Source organism: Anolis sagrei, chromosome 1 (genome assembly GCF_037176765.1).
Source record: "Anolis sagrei isolate rAnoSag1 chromosome 1, rAnoSag1.mat, whole genome shotgun sequence".
NCBI classification, from domain to species: Eukaryota; Metazoa; Chordata; class Lepidosauria; order Squamata; family Dactyloidae; genus Anolis; species Anolis sagrei.
Window position 1 is genome coordinate 136,645,381 of NC_090021.1, and position 15,663 is coordinate 136,661,043.

The following is a 15,663-nucleotide window of genomic DNA, read 5'->3' on the forward strand; positions in this document are numbered from 1 at the left end:
ACAACCAAAGAGCTTTCTAAAATCCACTAACAATGGAATTGAAGCAAACTTGGCACACAGGACTCCCATGACCAACAGAAAATACTGGAAGGGTTTGGTGTGCATTGACCCTTAGTTTTGGAGTTGTAGTTCACCTACATCCAGAGAGCACTGTGGACTCAAACAATGATGGATCTGGACCAAACTTGGCACAAACACTCAATATATCCAAATGTGAGCACCGGTGGAGTTTGGGGGAAATAGACCTTGACATTTGGGAGTTGCAGTTGCTGGGATTTATAGTTCACCTACAATCAAAGAGCGTTCTGGACCCCACCAACGATAGAATTGAGCCAAACTTCCCACACAGAACCCCCATGACCAACAGAAAATACTCCTCTGACATTCTCCCCCCCCCACAGGGGCCCCCAGGTTGAGAAACACTGATCAACAGTATTCTTGATACATGCTTGTTTTCAACATATCCCAGACTAATTCAGTTCTAATCTGCATGTAGACATCAACTGTAGCTAACTTCTACATTTCTAATATATTTCTTGAGATTATTTTGACTTTCCGCTACATGTATGTGGTTCTTCCTAGTAATTTGAAGCTTTGTGCTGCAAAAACTGTGACATAGTGCATAGTGTTAATAACCTCTGCATGTGTGGATATGCAATTTAACATGCGGGAAGGATTAAGATGGGCAAAAGCCTGCCTTGGGGGTTGGATTAAACTTTCTAGTTCATTTCAGTGAAGAGCACACTATTATTTTGTGTATGAGAGCCAAGTACAATTTGATTAAGCCTACAGCTAGGAATTGTTGTAAAACCCAATGACACTGAGCTAGCAATTTTGAAAAATAATGCACAAATACAAAGATGTGGGAATCAACTGAGTTTTCTTATAAAGTATCAGAAGCAATCTGAGAAATGTCACACATTTTTACTTTTCATGCTTCTGTAGGTTTCCAAGGCACAATAAGTGAGCTCAATGCAAAACATGAACCTAGCTGGCATACCTCCGACCTCACATAGTCATCTATATATATAATAAAAGTCAAAGTTTGTATGTGTGGGAGGACAGAGGGAAGACGTAGGGCAGAGGGAGGACGTAGGGCAGAGGAGTTTGTGCCGGCTTTCTGATTGGCCAGCCTGAAAGTTCCAAGATTCTGACTGGCTGCTGCTGTGGTGCTATTTGCATATGCTCCCTGATTGGCCTGCTTGAACAGGAGCCCCTGGTGGAGAAAAGGGTTCATGACAGAAACAGGGACATGACAGAAGGAAATTTGCATATGGTCTCTGATTGGCCAGCCTCAATTCCAAGATTCCGAGATGAGAAAGAGAGGAAAGGAAAGGCTGGGGGCTGGGTCAGAACACTCCCAATACAGACCGAAATAGGCACACAGAGCCCCCATCACCCACTCTACATCCTACTGCAGTTTGGAGGACTATGAACCATGGATGATGGGACTTGCAGTACCACCACTCACATTCTGAGACCGCTGTTAACCTTATCCAATGACTGATCAGGACCAAACTTCGCACAGAGACCTCTCATGACCCACTTTACATCCTGGTGTAGTTTGGCCGGGGATGGACCGTGGATTATGGGACTTGCAGTACCATTGCTCAATTCTTCAGACCACTGCAACCCTCATCCAATTACCAAAAAATACCAAACTTGGCACACTGAGTCTCCATGAGACCCTCATCCAATGACTGATGAAGACCAAACTTGGCACACAGAACCCCCATGGCCAACTCAACATTCTGGTGAGGTTTGGGGGAGAACAGACTATGGATGATGGGATTTCAAGTACCTCCACTCACTTCCCAAGACTGCTCCAACCCTCATCTAATGACCAATCAAGACCAAACTTGGCACACAGAGCCCCCATGAGAGACTCTACATCCTGGTGCTGTTTGGAGGAGGACGGACAATGGATGATGGGACTTGCAGTACCTTCACTCACTTCCTGAAACCACAGTGACATTCATCCAAATACCAATAAAGACCAAACTTGGCACAGAGAGCCCCCATGGCCAACTCAACATTCTGGTGATGTAGCGGGAGACTATGGATGATGGGACTTGCAGTACCTTAACTCACTTTCTGAGACTGCTGTGGCCCACATCCAATGACTGATCAAGACCAAACTTAGCACACAGAGCCCCCATGACCCTCTCTCCATCCTGGTGCAGTTTGGAGGATGATGGACCACAGATGATGGGACTCACAGTACCTTCACTAACTTCCTGAGACCACTGTGAGCCATATAAATAACTGATAAAGATCAACCTTGATATACAATTCCTTTCTCTAATAACCCGGGCAGCGCCGGGTCCCCAAGCTAGTTTAAAATATTTGTACATCACTCTTTGCTTTATGATAATTAAAACCTCCAATATAATAGATGGTTTTTAAAAAATGACAGCAAGAAAAGTGTTCAGAGCCTCCAATGGCCGTGGTTTGGCAGGAACAGTCCCAGTGAATATATTTATGTCCCAATTTCCAGCTGCATTTCAAGTATTACAGTTTCTCCCTACCCATCCAGCTTTCCCCTTTTGTCCTTATCTTACTTCGATTATTGCAGAACTGAGTTCAAAGTGCAAAAGAAGTTTGTGCTCCCTCAATTCAGCAAATGGGAGAAGAAAGGACAGATTCTTGGCCTTTCCAGTAGACTCAGGCAAAAGCAAACTACTGGAGGCTGTCCTAGCCTACACGGTTTTTCTATTTAATGATTTTTGCTATTTTCAGTATATTTTGATATTACTTTTTAATGTATGTCTCCATTTTAATCTACTGAAAGACTGAAAGGCTAAACTGCTGTGCTCCAGAAAAATCCTGCCGATCGAAAGGTTGGCAGTTCAATCCCGGGTAGGGGTGAGCACCTGCCGTTAGCCCCAGCTCACCTGCCCACCTTGCAGGTTGAAAGCAGAAATGTAAGTAGATAAATAGCAGGGATGTAATAAAGGCACCATTAAGGACATCGATCAGAAGAAAGCTCCTCGGCATGGAAGATGGAGTGACAGCACCCCCCATGGCCAGAGTCGAGCACAGCATCCAAAATGCCAAAAATAAGATGGGAAAAACTACCTTTACCTCTGCTTGTGTTGTCTACCCTTGTTAATTGTATAATTGCCATTTAATGTTTGCTCTGTGTATGTTCTGTAAGCCACTCTGAGTCCCCCTCGGGGTGAGAAGGGTGGTGTATAAATACTTTAAATAAATTATAAATACAGAAACATTTTTTCAAGGGTATCAAACAGTATAATCCATGCCATCCTTAGGCTTGAAGTGCAGGGCTCCTTCAATTCAGTGTTGGGAGTGAGATAGGCCCATGCATCATGTAAGAGCAGAAGTTACATCTTAAGACAAAATGTAGGCCTGTGACTCTAGCATTGTCAGTTCTTTTTATCTCATGTATGATTTTTGATACATTTGCCAGATGCCGAAACTTCAAAAGTGTGCAAGATGTACAATGTGCTTTTGCAATTCAACCCATACAGGTATCTCTCTCTCTCTCTCTCTTTTTTGTAGATTTTGTTGGATTCTGCGATTCTCACATTTTATGATGGAAAAAAATGGAGGGATGATCTATCTGTCCTTCAGCTAAGCAACAGCATTCATAAGTGCCAAATACTATGTAGTGCTAATAGTGCAAAGTGGAAACATTAGTTCACAATACCTTCTGTCATTTTCACGCCATAAGGGACTTTACAATGTCCAGCGTGACTAATAACCCAAACTGGATACTGCTGTTTCAGGCCAGAGTACAAAACTTGAATGAATGTCCGGTAATAATACACCAATCCTGGGTTACCTGAAAAAGAAGAAAGTCCAATAAGACCATATGTTGTAAATTGATAAACTATGGTTGAAAGATAACATTGCTGACTTCGGCTATAACTCAACAGCATAGTATAAATATCGGCAGACAGAAGTATGCTAGTCCAACAGTCCACAGACCAAATGCAGAACAGCAACAGCGTGAAACATACATGTGAAGGGCTGGGTGCCATAATACACAATGTACAACTTGCGGATGTAGCCACAGTGCAAAACACTCGATTGCATTCACATTTCTGATTCTGTCACTGTCAGCAGAATGTGCTTGCCTGTTAGTGGTATGTGCAAGAATAAATCACATTATACAAGTGGGATGTTAATTTTAATCCCATACACATAATACAGTTTATGTATGCGCATATCACCAACAGGATGCCAATCTAGGAGTTTTATACATATATTCCCACTAGTTATAAAATTAAACAGTAAATCACCCTTAAAATGGAGCCCCCAGTGGTACAATGAGTTAAACTCTTGTGCCGGCAGGACTGCTGTGCCGGCGGTTCAAATCCAGGGAGTGGGATGAGCTCTCGTCAGTCAGCTCCAGCTTCCCATTATTTATTTATTTCAAATATTTGTAACCCACTCTTCTCTACTCCTAAAGGGGGACTCAGGGTGGCTTATAGCCAGCAACAATTTGATGCCCCCCATATACAACAGATAAAACAACGGTTACATAATAAGTGAAACATTAAAATTAGATTTAAAACCATTTAAAATAGTGCAAATTGAATTAGTTGGCATGTCAAGTCCGAGTTCTACGATCAACAACTGAATCCAAAGCATGTCCATAATCCATTTTCCATAGCATTGACGTCATTTCTATTGTCAGCCTGCTATCCGAATGCGGGGACATCTCTCATGTCCTATGTGGGGACATAACAGATGCTTCCCATAGGCTGGTAAAACATCCAGGAGTCCCCTGGGCAACGTCCTTGCAGACAGCCAATTGTCTCACACTAGAAGAGACTTGCAGTTTCTCAAGTTGCTCCTGACACCAGAAAAAAAAAGTTTACTTTAGTTTTATATCCCCTTTCTCCTGACATAGGAGAGGGTCCCTCTGGCTAGCTTAGGGTACCTCTACACTATAGAATTATTGCAGTTTGACACCACTTTAACTGCCATGGTTAAATATATGGAATCATAGGGGTTTGGCAAGGCTGTTTGCAGAGAAGGTTAAAGATTCTTTAAAACTACAACTCACAGAATTCCATCGCATTGAGCCTTAACAGTTAAAGTGGTATCAAACTGCATTCAATCTACAGTGTAGATGCACGGCTGGATATAGAAGTCAGAGTATGATACCCGCCCCCTACCCAAAAAGAGGGACCATAACTTTGGAATTAAACACTGCTGTAATCATTTACAAGACTAACCAATTTCAAAACAAAACCAGAGTTCAGAGTATTTTAAAACAGTTAAAAGTTTATTTCTTAGAAAATACTGGAGACCACACAGGAAGCTGTAATTTTTAATGGGGAAGGTTACAACAGTCTTCTCTTCTCAAGAAGCTGGGCATTTTGATTTGAACAAAAATTGGAATTTCCTTACTTGAGAAAAGTTAATCTGCCTTTGGCAACAAATCAACCAACAAAGCAGTGACTTCCAGCTCTCTTATGCTAATATGAGTAAGTCAGCCCTACAGATGTCAAACGGATTTAAAGGGAGTATGTACAGACTATAATGGTGTTCCCCTACATCCATATTATCTGATTTGAACTGGATTATATGAGTCTACACTGCCATATAATCCAGTTCAAAACATATAATCTGGATTTCATATGCCAGTGTAGAAGGGGCCCCACTGAACAGCCCCAAGGACAGAAACTTTATCCACTCTCTGTTCATTTGATACTCAGGGGCAGTTCCAGATTCCTATCTTTCACTAAATGTGTGCCAGAAGGTGATCAACAAATTCATATTTGTCCCAACATTTGCCAATTAGGACCTATTTAAGGCACCACCCTTAACCAATGATGAAGTCCTCCATGAGAGTGTAGGCTAGGCGAATGGCCTGAAGTTACCAGTATACTTACACTGTGAAAAGAAGGCAGAAGGCTGGGCCAAAACAGATCAAACATGGAAAGAAGGGGATGAAGGAGCCCTTAAAACAGACTTACTCCTAATTCCCCTTCTCCATATCGTGTAAGGCTTGCCGGACTTTAGCTTAACCAACCAACAAATTGATCTTCCCTATCTATCTATCTATCTGTTCATTTTGAATGACATTATAACTCAAAAAACTGTGGATTAATTGCCACCAAATTACTCACAAGACACCTACTAACCCAAGGAGTGACCATCACTCAAAATTTTATTTTGTCATTTGGGAGTTGTAGTTGTTGGAATTTATAGTTCACACACAATCAAAGAACATTCTGAACTCCACCAACAATGTAATTGAACCAAACCTGGCACACAGGACTCCCGTGACCAACAAAAAACACTAGAAGGGTTTGGTGGACATTGACCTTGAGTTTTGGAGTTGTAGTTCTCCTACATCTAGAGAGCACTGTGGACTTAAACAATTCTCCATATGCCCAAATATGAACATAGATGGAGTTTGAGGGAAATAGGTCTTGACATTTGGGAGTTGTAGTTACTGGGATTTATAGTTCACCTACAATCAAAGAGCATTCTGAACCCCAACGACAGAATTGGGCCAAACTTCTCACACAGAACCTCTATGACCAACAGATAATACTGTGTTTTCTGGTGGTCTATGGTGACCCTTCTGACACCCCCTTGCACCCCCCCCCCCAGGGGTCCCAACTCCCAGTTTGGAAAATGCTGCCTTAAGGCTAGGGTAAGAAAATATAATCAAAGCCTTCCTGACAAAGAGCCACCCAGTCATAAATATAGATAGATATATATGATTCATACACACACACATACATATGTATATGACAGATATAGTATCATAGATTTGAAAGGGATGCCTAAAGAACGACAATTATATGTTGCATGTTCCAGAGTAGGCAAACCAGACAATCTCTACAACAACATCGACAAAGAAACAACAAGAAATACTGTTCACCCACAAGCATAAAGAAATTACATATATTGGAAACTGACACTTTCTCATTACTTTATTTTCCAGATCACCAGACTGGGCCACAGCAACGCGGGGCAAGGAACAGCTAGTTCAATCTAAAAGTGCAGGGGAAATTTCATTGTAATTGTAATGCAGCTTAGCAATCTGAGTCTGCGTTGGAGATAACATTGCTCCATCTTCATGATAACCCATGTAGGGCACCGAGGCAATCTCAAGTCCTATCTTAAATTATACCTCTCTAATATTATAAGGTGATGCAAGAATATGCACAAGTACTATTGGAAGAGTGTGGCAAGGTTCAAAGCAATGTTCCAAAGTACTGTGTGTTCTTAGGCATAATCGGTAGTGAACTGTGCAAAGGAAATGAAGCGAAGTTCATTTAGTGTATGCACTGCAGTTACTTTTTAATACCTATAAGATTGTAGGAAGGGGCTCATCAAAAACAAAGAAGAAAATATAAAACTGCTTATCTTTGAAACAGCACCATCTTCTGGCACATCTGCCACAGTCAGAAAGTACAATTCCCATCTGCTCCCTATTACACTCTGATTAGTTTGTATTAACACCGGCTCTTACAGCAAAACCCACAAAGAACAGACTCACCCGGTACCATCGAAGATCTTCTCCTTGCCAAAGGGTGCAAACAATATTTCCTGATGGACCTTCAAAAACTGATACATCTCTTTGACTATGGGGATCACACTCTCCATAATGAGAAAATGAGCCATCAGTCACGGTAAAATGTCACAATATATTAAGATATAAAACAGGGATGGGAATCATATGCCCCTCCAGGAGATACTGAATTGTAGTTCCAAGCATTCCTCACTGCTGGCTATGGAGGTTATGTCTGCTGGGACAGGCAGTCCAACAGGAGCACCACATGACCTCCATCCCTGGTTCACTGTGATGCAAATAATTTTATCACACTGTCCCCTTGCGGTATATCCTATGAGGCCCCTTCCACACAGCGGAATAAAATCCCACACTATCTGCTTTGAATTGGAATATGTGGCAGTGAGGACTCAGATAACCCAGCTCAAAGGAGATATTGTGGGATTTTCTGCTTTAATATTCTGGAATACAGGGCCGTGTGTAAGGGCTTTGAGAAGGATGAAGGTTTTGCCTCTAACCACAGTTTAATCTATATAAATAAAAATGTAATGTTCGTTTGTGGAATTAACATAACTCAAAAAACCACTGGACGAATTGCTGCCAAATTTGGCCACAAGACACCTACTAACACAAGGAGTGACCATCACTCAAAAGTTTATTTTGTCATTTGGGAGTTGTAATTGCTGGGATTTATAGTTAACCTACAATCAAAGTGCATTCTGAACTCCACCAATGATGGAATTGAACCAAACATGGCACACAGGACTCCCATTACCAACAGAAAACACTAGAAGGGTTTGGTGGGCATTGACCTTGAGTTTTGGAGTTGTAGTTCACCTACATCAAGAGAGCACTATGTACTCAATGATGCATCTGGACCAAACTTGGCACGAATATTCCATATGCCCAAATATGAACACAGATGGAGGGGAAATAGACCTTGACATATGGGAGTTGTAGTTACTGAGATTTATAGCTCACCTACGATCAAAGAGCATGTTGAATCCCACCAATGACAGAATTGAGGCAAACTTCCCATGCAAAACCCCCATGACCAACAGAAAATACTTAAGGCCATTGAGTCCAACTCCCTTCACCAGGGCAACAAAACATAATCAAAGCCCTCCTTTGACAAAGAGCCATCCAGCCATAGATATAGATATGATTCACACAAACCCAGATATAGTATCATAGATTTGAAAGAGAATCCTAAAGAAGGACGATTATATGTTGCATGTTCCAGAGTAGACAAACCAGACAATCTCCACATCAACACTGACAAAGAAACAATAAGAAATACTTTTAACCCACAAGCATCAAGACATTACATATATTAGAAACCAACACTTTCTCATTACTTTATTTTTCAGCTCACGAGACTGGTATTTAGTGTCCAACACTAAATATTATTTTCCACCTTACCGTACATTTTGTTTCATTTTGAAAAATAATTTTTCATTTTACAATTTAAAATGGGTTAAACCCTTGTGCTGCTGAACTGCTGACCTAAAGGTTGGCAGGTCGAATCTGCAGGACGGAATGAGCTCCCACTGTTAGCTCTAGTGCCTGCCAACCTAGCAGTTCGAAAACATGCAAATGTGAGTAGACCAATAGGTGCCACCTCTGTGGGAAAAGGCAAAAAGACGCTCCATGCAGTCATGCCGGCCACACGATAACTCAGGCTCCTTGGCATGGAAATACAAATGAGCACCTTTCCCAGAGCCAGAGATGAACACCGCCTGCAGAGCCGGAAATGAAAGGAGGAGCCTTTGCCTTTGTGTCTCATTGTATGTCATTGTAACAAGGGACTGAATGTTTGCCTGTGTCTGTTTATATCCTGTAATCCGGTCCAAGTCTTCTTGGAGAGAAGGGCAGAATATAAATAGTGTGATTATTATATTATTATTATATTACAGTTTATTATTATATATGTACAGTATTTATATACCGCTTTTCTTACCCCTATATATCTCTGAATGAGATATATAGGAGGACAACAAAATCATTGAAGCCCTTAGGATCTCCAAAGGTCTTTCTTAATCTGGCCTGAAAGCAAAATGCAAATAGTTTTTTTAAAAAAAATAAAATATTGCAAGCACTGGAAGAGCTACAAAAATGATGTGGGATTGAATTTTACCCAACTTTTTGTGTACTCAAATTCTTTCCTTTCTAGATATATCCCCACTGCATAATTTTATCTGTTTCATACTTCTTTTAAGGCTGCGTATACACTGTCATATAAAATCCAAGGTATCTGCTTTGAGCTGGATTATATGGTAGTATAGATTTATATAATTCAGTTCAAAGCAGATAATCTGGATTATCTGATTTGATAACCTGTTTTATATGGCAGTATAGAAGAGGCCAACATGTCATAGTAAGCTCTATAAAATCCCAGGATCTAGTTTTTTGAGATTCTTGGGGTTCTCTACTACAGAGATATAATTTTGTTACTTGAGGAAGTACAACAGAAATTAGTTAATCCTTTCTTGGATTATAAATCCCAGGATTCCGTGGTAGTTAAAGTGGGATAAGACTGCTCTAATTGTCCAGTGTGGATGAATCTGTATTTTCTGTTCAGTTACATCCTGGAACTAGGCTTCTATTTCTCAGAATTGGAAACCATTAAGAGAAAACATACCTGAACCAAACAAAAGAAGCAAAACTTACCAGGAAGAACGAGAAACAAGAGTTTTGGGCTACTTTCATTTTGGAAGAGATCTTTCCAAGGGCCACACTTTAAGACCTGAGTAGCTGCTCCACAAACATAAGTGAACTCTTCGTGTACTGGAATGTGCTCATTGGAGTCTTCCTTCATGCTTGTTGCTGAAAAGAATAAGAAACTGCTAAATTGAAAGCAAGACATTAAAAATAATATGTGTAACTCAAAGGGAGAAAATACTTAGCTTCTTTCTCTCTACAAAACAGATGAATAAGTGGATAAGAGAACCCACATCCCACTTTACATGGAACTTTTTGAATACTTTCACAGTGTTTAAGCTCCAGTTACGTCACTATATGTCCCAAGTCAGTTTCACCAATGCTTTTATTAGAGGATTAGCAAAACCAGAGGTTATGGCAAAGCAATGATACCTGCAACTGAAGAGTATAAATGACTGCAGAAATGGATGTGTTGAAAAGAAAACATCAAGATACAAGGTTACCTACTTTCAACAAGTATTTCTCCTTCACTGTGGCCCCTTTTACACTACCATATAAAATCCAGATTATCCGCTTTGAACTGGATTATATTTTATTTATTTACTTACTGTATTTATTTATTTATTTATTGTATTTATATCCCATCATTCTTATCCTGGAGGGGACTTAGAACGGCCCTACAATAGGCAATAATGCAATGCCACACAAAAACAAACATATCATAAAGCAAACATATGCATTTAAAACAGAAAAATTAAAAACATATAAACATTAAAACCAATTATTAAAAACCACACATCTGAAATCATAATCCAAGGAGCCGTTCCAGTCATCATTGCACATGTTCCAATTTCACTTATTGCACTGTATTACTGTCCAAAGGTTTGGTCCCACAGCCACGTTTTTAATTTCTTTCTGAAGATCAGGAGGGAGAGAGCTGACCTGATTTCACCAGGGAGGGAGTTCCACAGCAAAGGGACAACCACTGAGAAGGCCCAGTCTCTTGTCCCCACCAACCATGCCTGCAAAGGAGGGGGGAATGAGAGTAGGGCGTCCCCAGAAGATCATAGGGGAGATACGTCCCGACACGCAAGTCAGGACAGAACTGTTTAGGGCTTGATAGGCTAAATACAGGCAGTCTTCTAGACTCATTTAATTTCCTTTAGGAGAGAAAAGGTTGGACGCCAATACAGTAATAATCTTGACTTTTGTGGAGAGGTGGCTGCCAAGGTAGCGGAAATGTTCAACATTTTCTAGTGTTACACCATTAAGCTGTATTTCTGGCATTGTCCAATGCACACCCTTTTTGACTAAATTAACTTTCTAAAATTAGTGTGTACACCCCCCCCCCCCCCCCCCCGCTCCCTGCAGTGCTGCCATTAAAGTGCCTTAAATCTTGAGTTAAGTCTTGGGTGTCTCTTGCCACAAAAGAGAGTCCATGGTGAACAAAAGGTTGGCAACCACAGATTTACATGATACCAGCTACTCCTTTATATTGCAGGAATAACACTGCAACTATTGCGGCAATGTCATTAAAGAAACCTATAGCAGCTCAAAGACTAATACACTGTTGCTGCCTAAGATTTTATAGATTACAGCTCCTTTCACAAGACGCCTCTTTAATTTACTCAGTGTTAATGGGTTGTGGGGCACGACACTTGTGTCTTACAACACTGTATAGAAAGAAAGGCTCCGTGGGTGATCTAGTTCAATAACTGCCAGAGCAGGACTCTACACATATAACAGGCTTGGAAGGCAGCCATCCAATATTTGCGTAAGAATTGTGATCGTATCAACATGATATTGCAGGTGGCACTAATGAGCATTTCATACTGCCACGACATTCCTCCTAATGATCAGTTGGCATCTCCTTTCCTACAACTGAATTAGTAATGTAGATTTGCAGGTGGATGTAGGAAAGATGGGTTCATCCTCCGCAAAAACAAATCTGGGCCCTCCCCCGATGAAATTCTTCATGTCTCCTAATTTCTAGCATCACAATAATTTAAAACTTCAATTGCTTTGGTCAGACCTTACCTGGAAAACCATGCCCAAGTCTGGGCACCACAATTCAAAAGAGATATTGACAAGCTGGACCGTGTCCAGAGGAGGGCGGATAAAAGATCAAAGGTCTGGAGATAATGCTTTTAAACAGAGGCTGGATTGCCATCTGTCAGGGGTGCTTTGATTGTGTTTTTCCGGCATGCAGGGGTTGGATTAGATGGCCCATGCGGTCTCTCCCAACTCTGTTATTATATCATTCTAATTGAATATATAGCAATACAGTTTATGCATCTAATGAAAAGAAGCAAGCAATGTCTCCAAGGAACTCAGCTAATGTTAAGCTGGTCTAGATATTTTCAAATATCAGTGTTTCACTCTCTACAATGCTAGAACTTTGGAAGAAAAACAATAGGGGACATTCCATGTTGGTGGAAAAGGAAAAGGCCTGCACTTTGTCATAAATATGAGAGCCCTTGTGGTGCATTGATTTAAGTGCTAGATGTGACTCTGCAACCCACAGTTCGAATCCCTGATCCAGCATGGAGGCCTCCTGAATGTCCTTGGGCAAGCCCCACTCTCTCAGTCCCTTTCTACACTGCCATATGAAATCTAGATTATCTGCTTTGAACTGGATTACATGGCAATGTAGACTCATATAATCCAGTTCAAAGCAGATAATGTGAATTATCTGCTTTGATAATCTGAATTATATGGCAGTGTAGAAGGGGCCTCAGAGGAAGGAAGGGAAGAGCAAACCTCCTCTAAACAAACCTTGCTGAGAAAAGGTTGTCATATGTAGTTAATCTGGATTTTATATGGCAGTGTTGAAGGGGCCCAGAGGGAGAGGCAGGTAATAAATAAAATGCATTCTTATCATTATCATTATTATTATTTGAAACACAACAAGATGAGTCCACAGCAAGCAAGATCACTCTACTGGCTTTTGTATTGGATCACACATCAGACACTTCCCGAGTGTCTAGGACTGTGTGATGTATCGGCGAATAATGTGTGCATATCCCAGTAAGGTGGCCTTCTGCAGCTGGCAATTGGTGATTTTGTCAGTGCCGATTGTGTTTAAGTGCAGGCCAAGGTCTTTAGGCACTGCACCCAGTGTGTCGATCATCACTGGGACCACTTTTACTGGTTTGTGGCAGAATCTTTGCAGTTCGATCTTTAAATCCTCATACTGTGTCAGTTTTTCCAGTTGTTTCTCTTCAATCCTGCTGTCACCTGGGATTTATTTATTTTTTGTCGTGTCAGGAGCGACTTGCGAAACTGCAAGTCGCTTCTGGTGTGAGAGAATTGGCCGTCTGCAAGGATGTTGTCCAGGGGACGCCCAGATGATTTGATGTTTTTATCATCCTTGTGGGAGGCCTCTCTCATGTCCCCGCATGAGGAGCTGGAGCTGATAGAGGGAGCTCATCCACCTCTCCTGGGATTTGAACCTGCAATCTATCGGTCTTCAGTCCTGCTGACACAGGGGTTTAACCCACTGCGCCACCAGGGCTTGCAACATCGAAAATCCATACTTTGTTTATCATTATCATTATCATTATTATCACCAGACAGTATCCAGAAAGATAGCCTGAGTTGGCCACTCAACTCAGAAGACGAAATCCTATGGAGACCCCTTTGGCAACTGATCTGACACTTTGGTCCTTCTTCACTGCCATATAATCCAGATTATCTGATTTAAACTGGATTATATGGCAGCGTAGATCAAGCCTGGACAAACTTTGGCCCTCCAGGTGGACTTTATTTTAATTATGTATGATCACTGATTCTGATGTGCTTCCTTAAAGAAACGAGGCAGGTCAGAAAGGGAAGAGGTGCATCTACACTGTAGAATGAACGCGGTTTGGCACCGCTTCAGTTTGCCATGGCATCCTGGGAGTGGCTAAAGACCCTGCAAAACTATCAATGCCAGGATTTCAGAGCACTGAGTCCTGGCAGCTTAAGTGGTGTCAAACTGGATTAATTCTACAGTGTGGATGCACCCAGGGAAGGAGAGCGGGGCTTTGAATGAATGGCTGCTGTCTTCAACCATGAAGCCTAGAAAGAGGAAGAGAAGATCATCGCCACCAAAGAGGCGGAGGAAAGAGCCTTCGGACCACGTACCTTCCTTAGTGGCTTCCAGTATCGGCGATTAACATGAATGGAAGACGACTGGAGCATTTCCCCGGCACTTCCGCCCGGAGAGTACTGCGACCTCCCACTGGGCGGGGTTACGTGCTCCAGGCAGCCAATTCTGAAACGGTTTTCCAACGTCCAGGCGCCCGCTCTCGAGATCCGGGGAGGTCATTGGAGAGGAGAGGCGTCGGTCAGGGCGACCCCCCTCGCTCATTGGTTACGCTCCTAAAACTTTGACGTCCAAGGGGACGCCCTCTTTAGGGAAACGCTTCCTCGGCAGCGCTAATTCCAGGGAGGGGGCGGAGGCTCCGCGAATAGAACCTGAGCATTCAAGGGGCATCCACACCGTGTAGATTGAACGCATTTTGGCACCATTTTAGCAGCCATGCTCAAGGCTATGAAAGCATGGGAGCTGCAATTTGGTGGGGCGCGGGATATAAATAATAAACATAATAAACATCATAATAATAATAACAACAACAACAGATGAAACAATAGATCACATCCTGAGCTGCTGCAAGAAGATCACGCAGACAGACTACAAGCAGAGGCATAACACCATTGCTCTGATCATTCATTGGAACTTGTACCACAAATACCATCTGCTTGCGACAAAGAACTGGTGGGATCACAAGCCTGAAAAAGTTACCGAGAATGAACACATTAAGCTACTCTGGGCCTTCTGAATTCAGACAGACAGAGTTTTGGAGCCACCACAGAGAAGGCCCTGTCTCTCGTCCCCACCAAGCGTGACTGCAAAGGTTGTGGGACCGAGAGCAGGGCCTCTCTGGAAGTTCTTAAAGTCCTTGATGGTTTATATGGGAAGCTAAAAAGGCCAATGCAATCCTGGACTGCATCAATAGGAATGTAGAGTCAAGATAAAAATACCTTATTTGGAATATTGTATCCACCACAATTCAATAAGAATATTAACAATCTGGAAAGCGTCAATCAAAATGATCAAAGGTTTGGAAATCGAGTCTAACGAGGAGTGGCTGAGGGTGCTGGAGAAAGGTTTGGAGGGAAAAAGGTTAAGAGGGGACATTGTACTTATGTTTAAATATTACACAATGGAGCAATGAATTCAAATTGCTGGGGGAAAAGATCCCACCTGAACATTAAGAAGAAATTCATCAATGGAACTCTCTGCCTCAGAGTGTGATGGAGGCCCCTTCCTTAGAGGCTTTTCAACAGAGGCTGGATGACTATCTATCAGGAGTGCTTCGATTGTACTTTTCCTGCACAGCAGGTAACTGGACCAGACGGCCCATGCGGTCCCTTCCAGTTCTATGAATCTAGGATTCTATGACTGATTCACTGTGTTTGTGCTTTTCATCAAAGCCACGACTCTAGGGAAATGAGGT

The 15,663-nt window shown here is 41.9% G+C and overlaps 1 protein-coding gene across 2 annotated transcripts in view; it reads right to left on the minus strand.

Moving 5' to 3' along the window:
• Positions 1-14,374, minus strand: part of LDAH (lipid droplet associated hydrolase) — a 93,227-nt gene extending 78,853 nt beyond the window's left edge. The window contains exons 1-3 of one of the 2 annotated variants that reach the window (XM_060787025.2): positions 14,288-14,374; positions 10,172-10,327; positions 3,671-3,805 (exon numbers count right to left, since the gene is read on the minus strand). In XM_060787025.2, the coding sequence (XP_060643008.2) occupies positions 3,671-3,805; positions 10,172-10,319 (283 nt within the window). In that variant the 5' untranslated portion in view covers positions 10,320-10,327; positions 14,288-14,374. Of the gene's footprint in view, positions 1-3,660; positions 3,806-10,171; positions 10,328-14,287 lie in introns of both variants that reach the window. The other variant, XM_060787016.2, reaches the window with a different exon arrangement.
• Between the last annotated feature and the right edge of the window lie 1,289 nt (positions 14,375-15,663).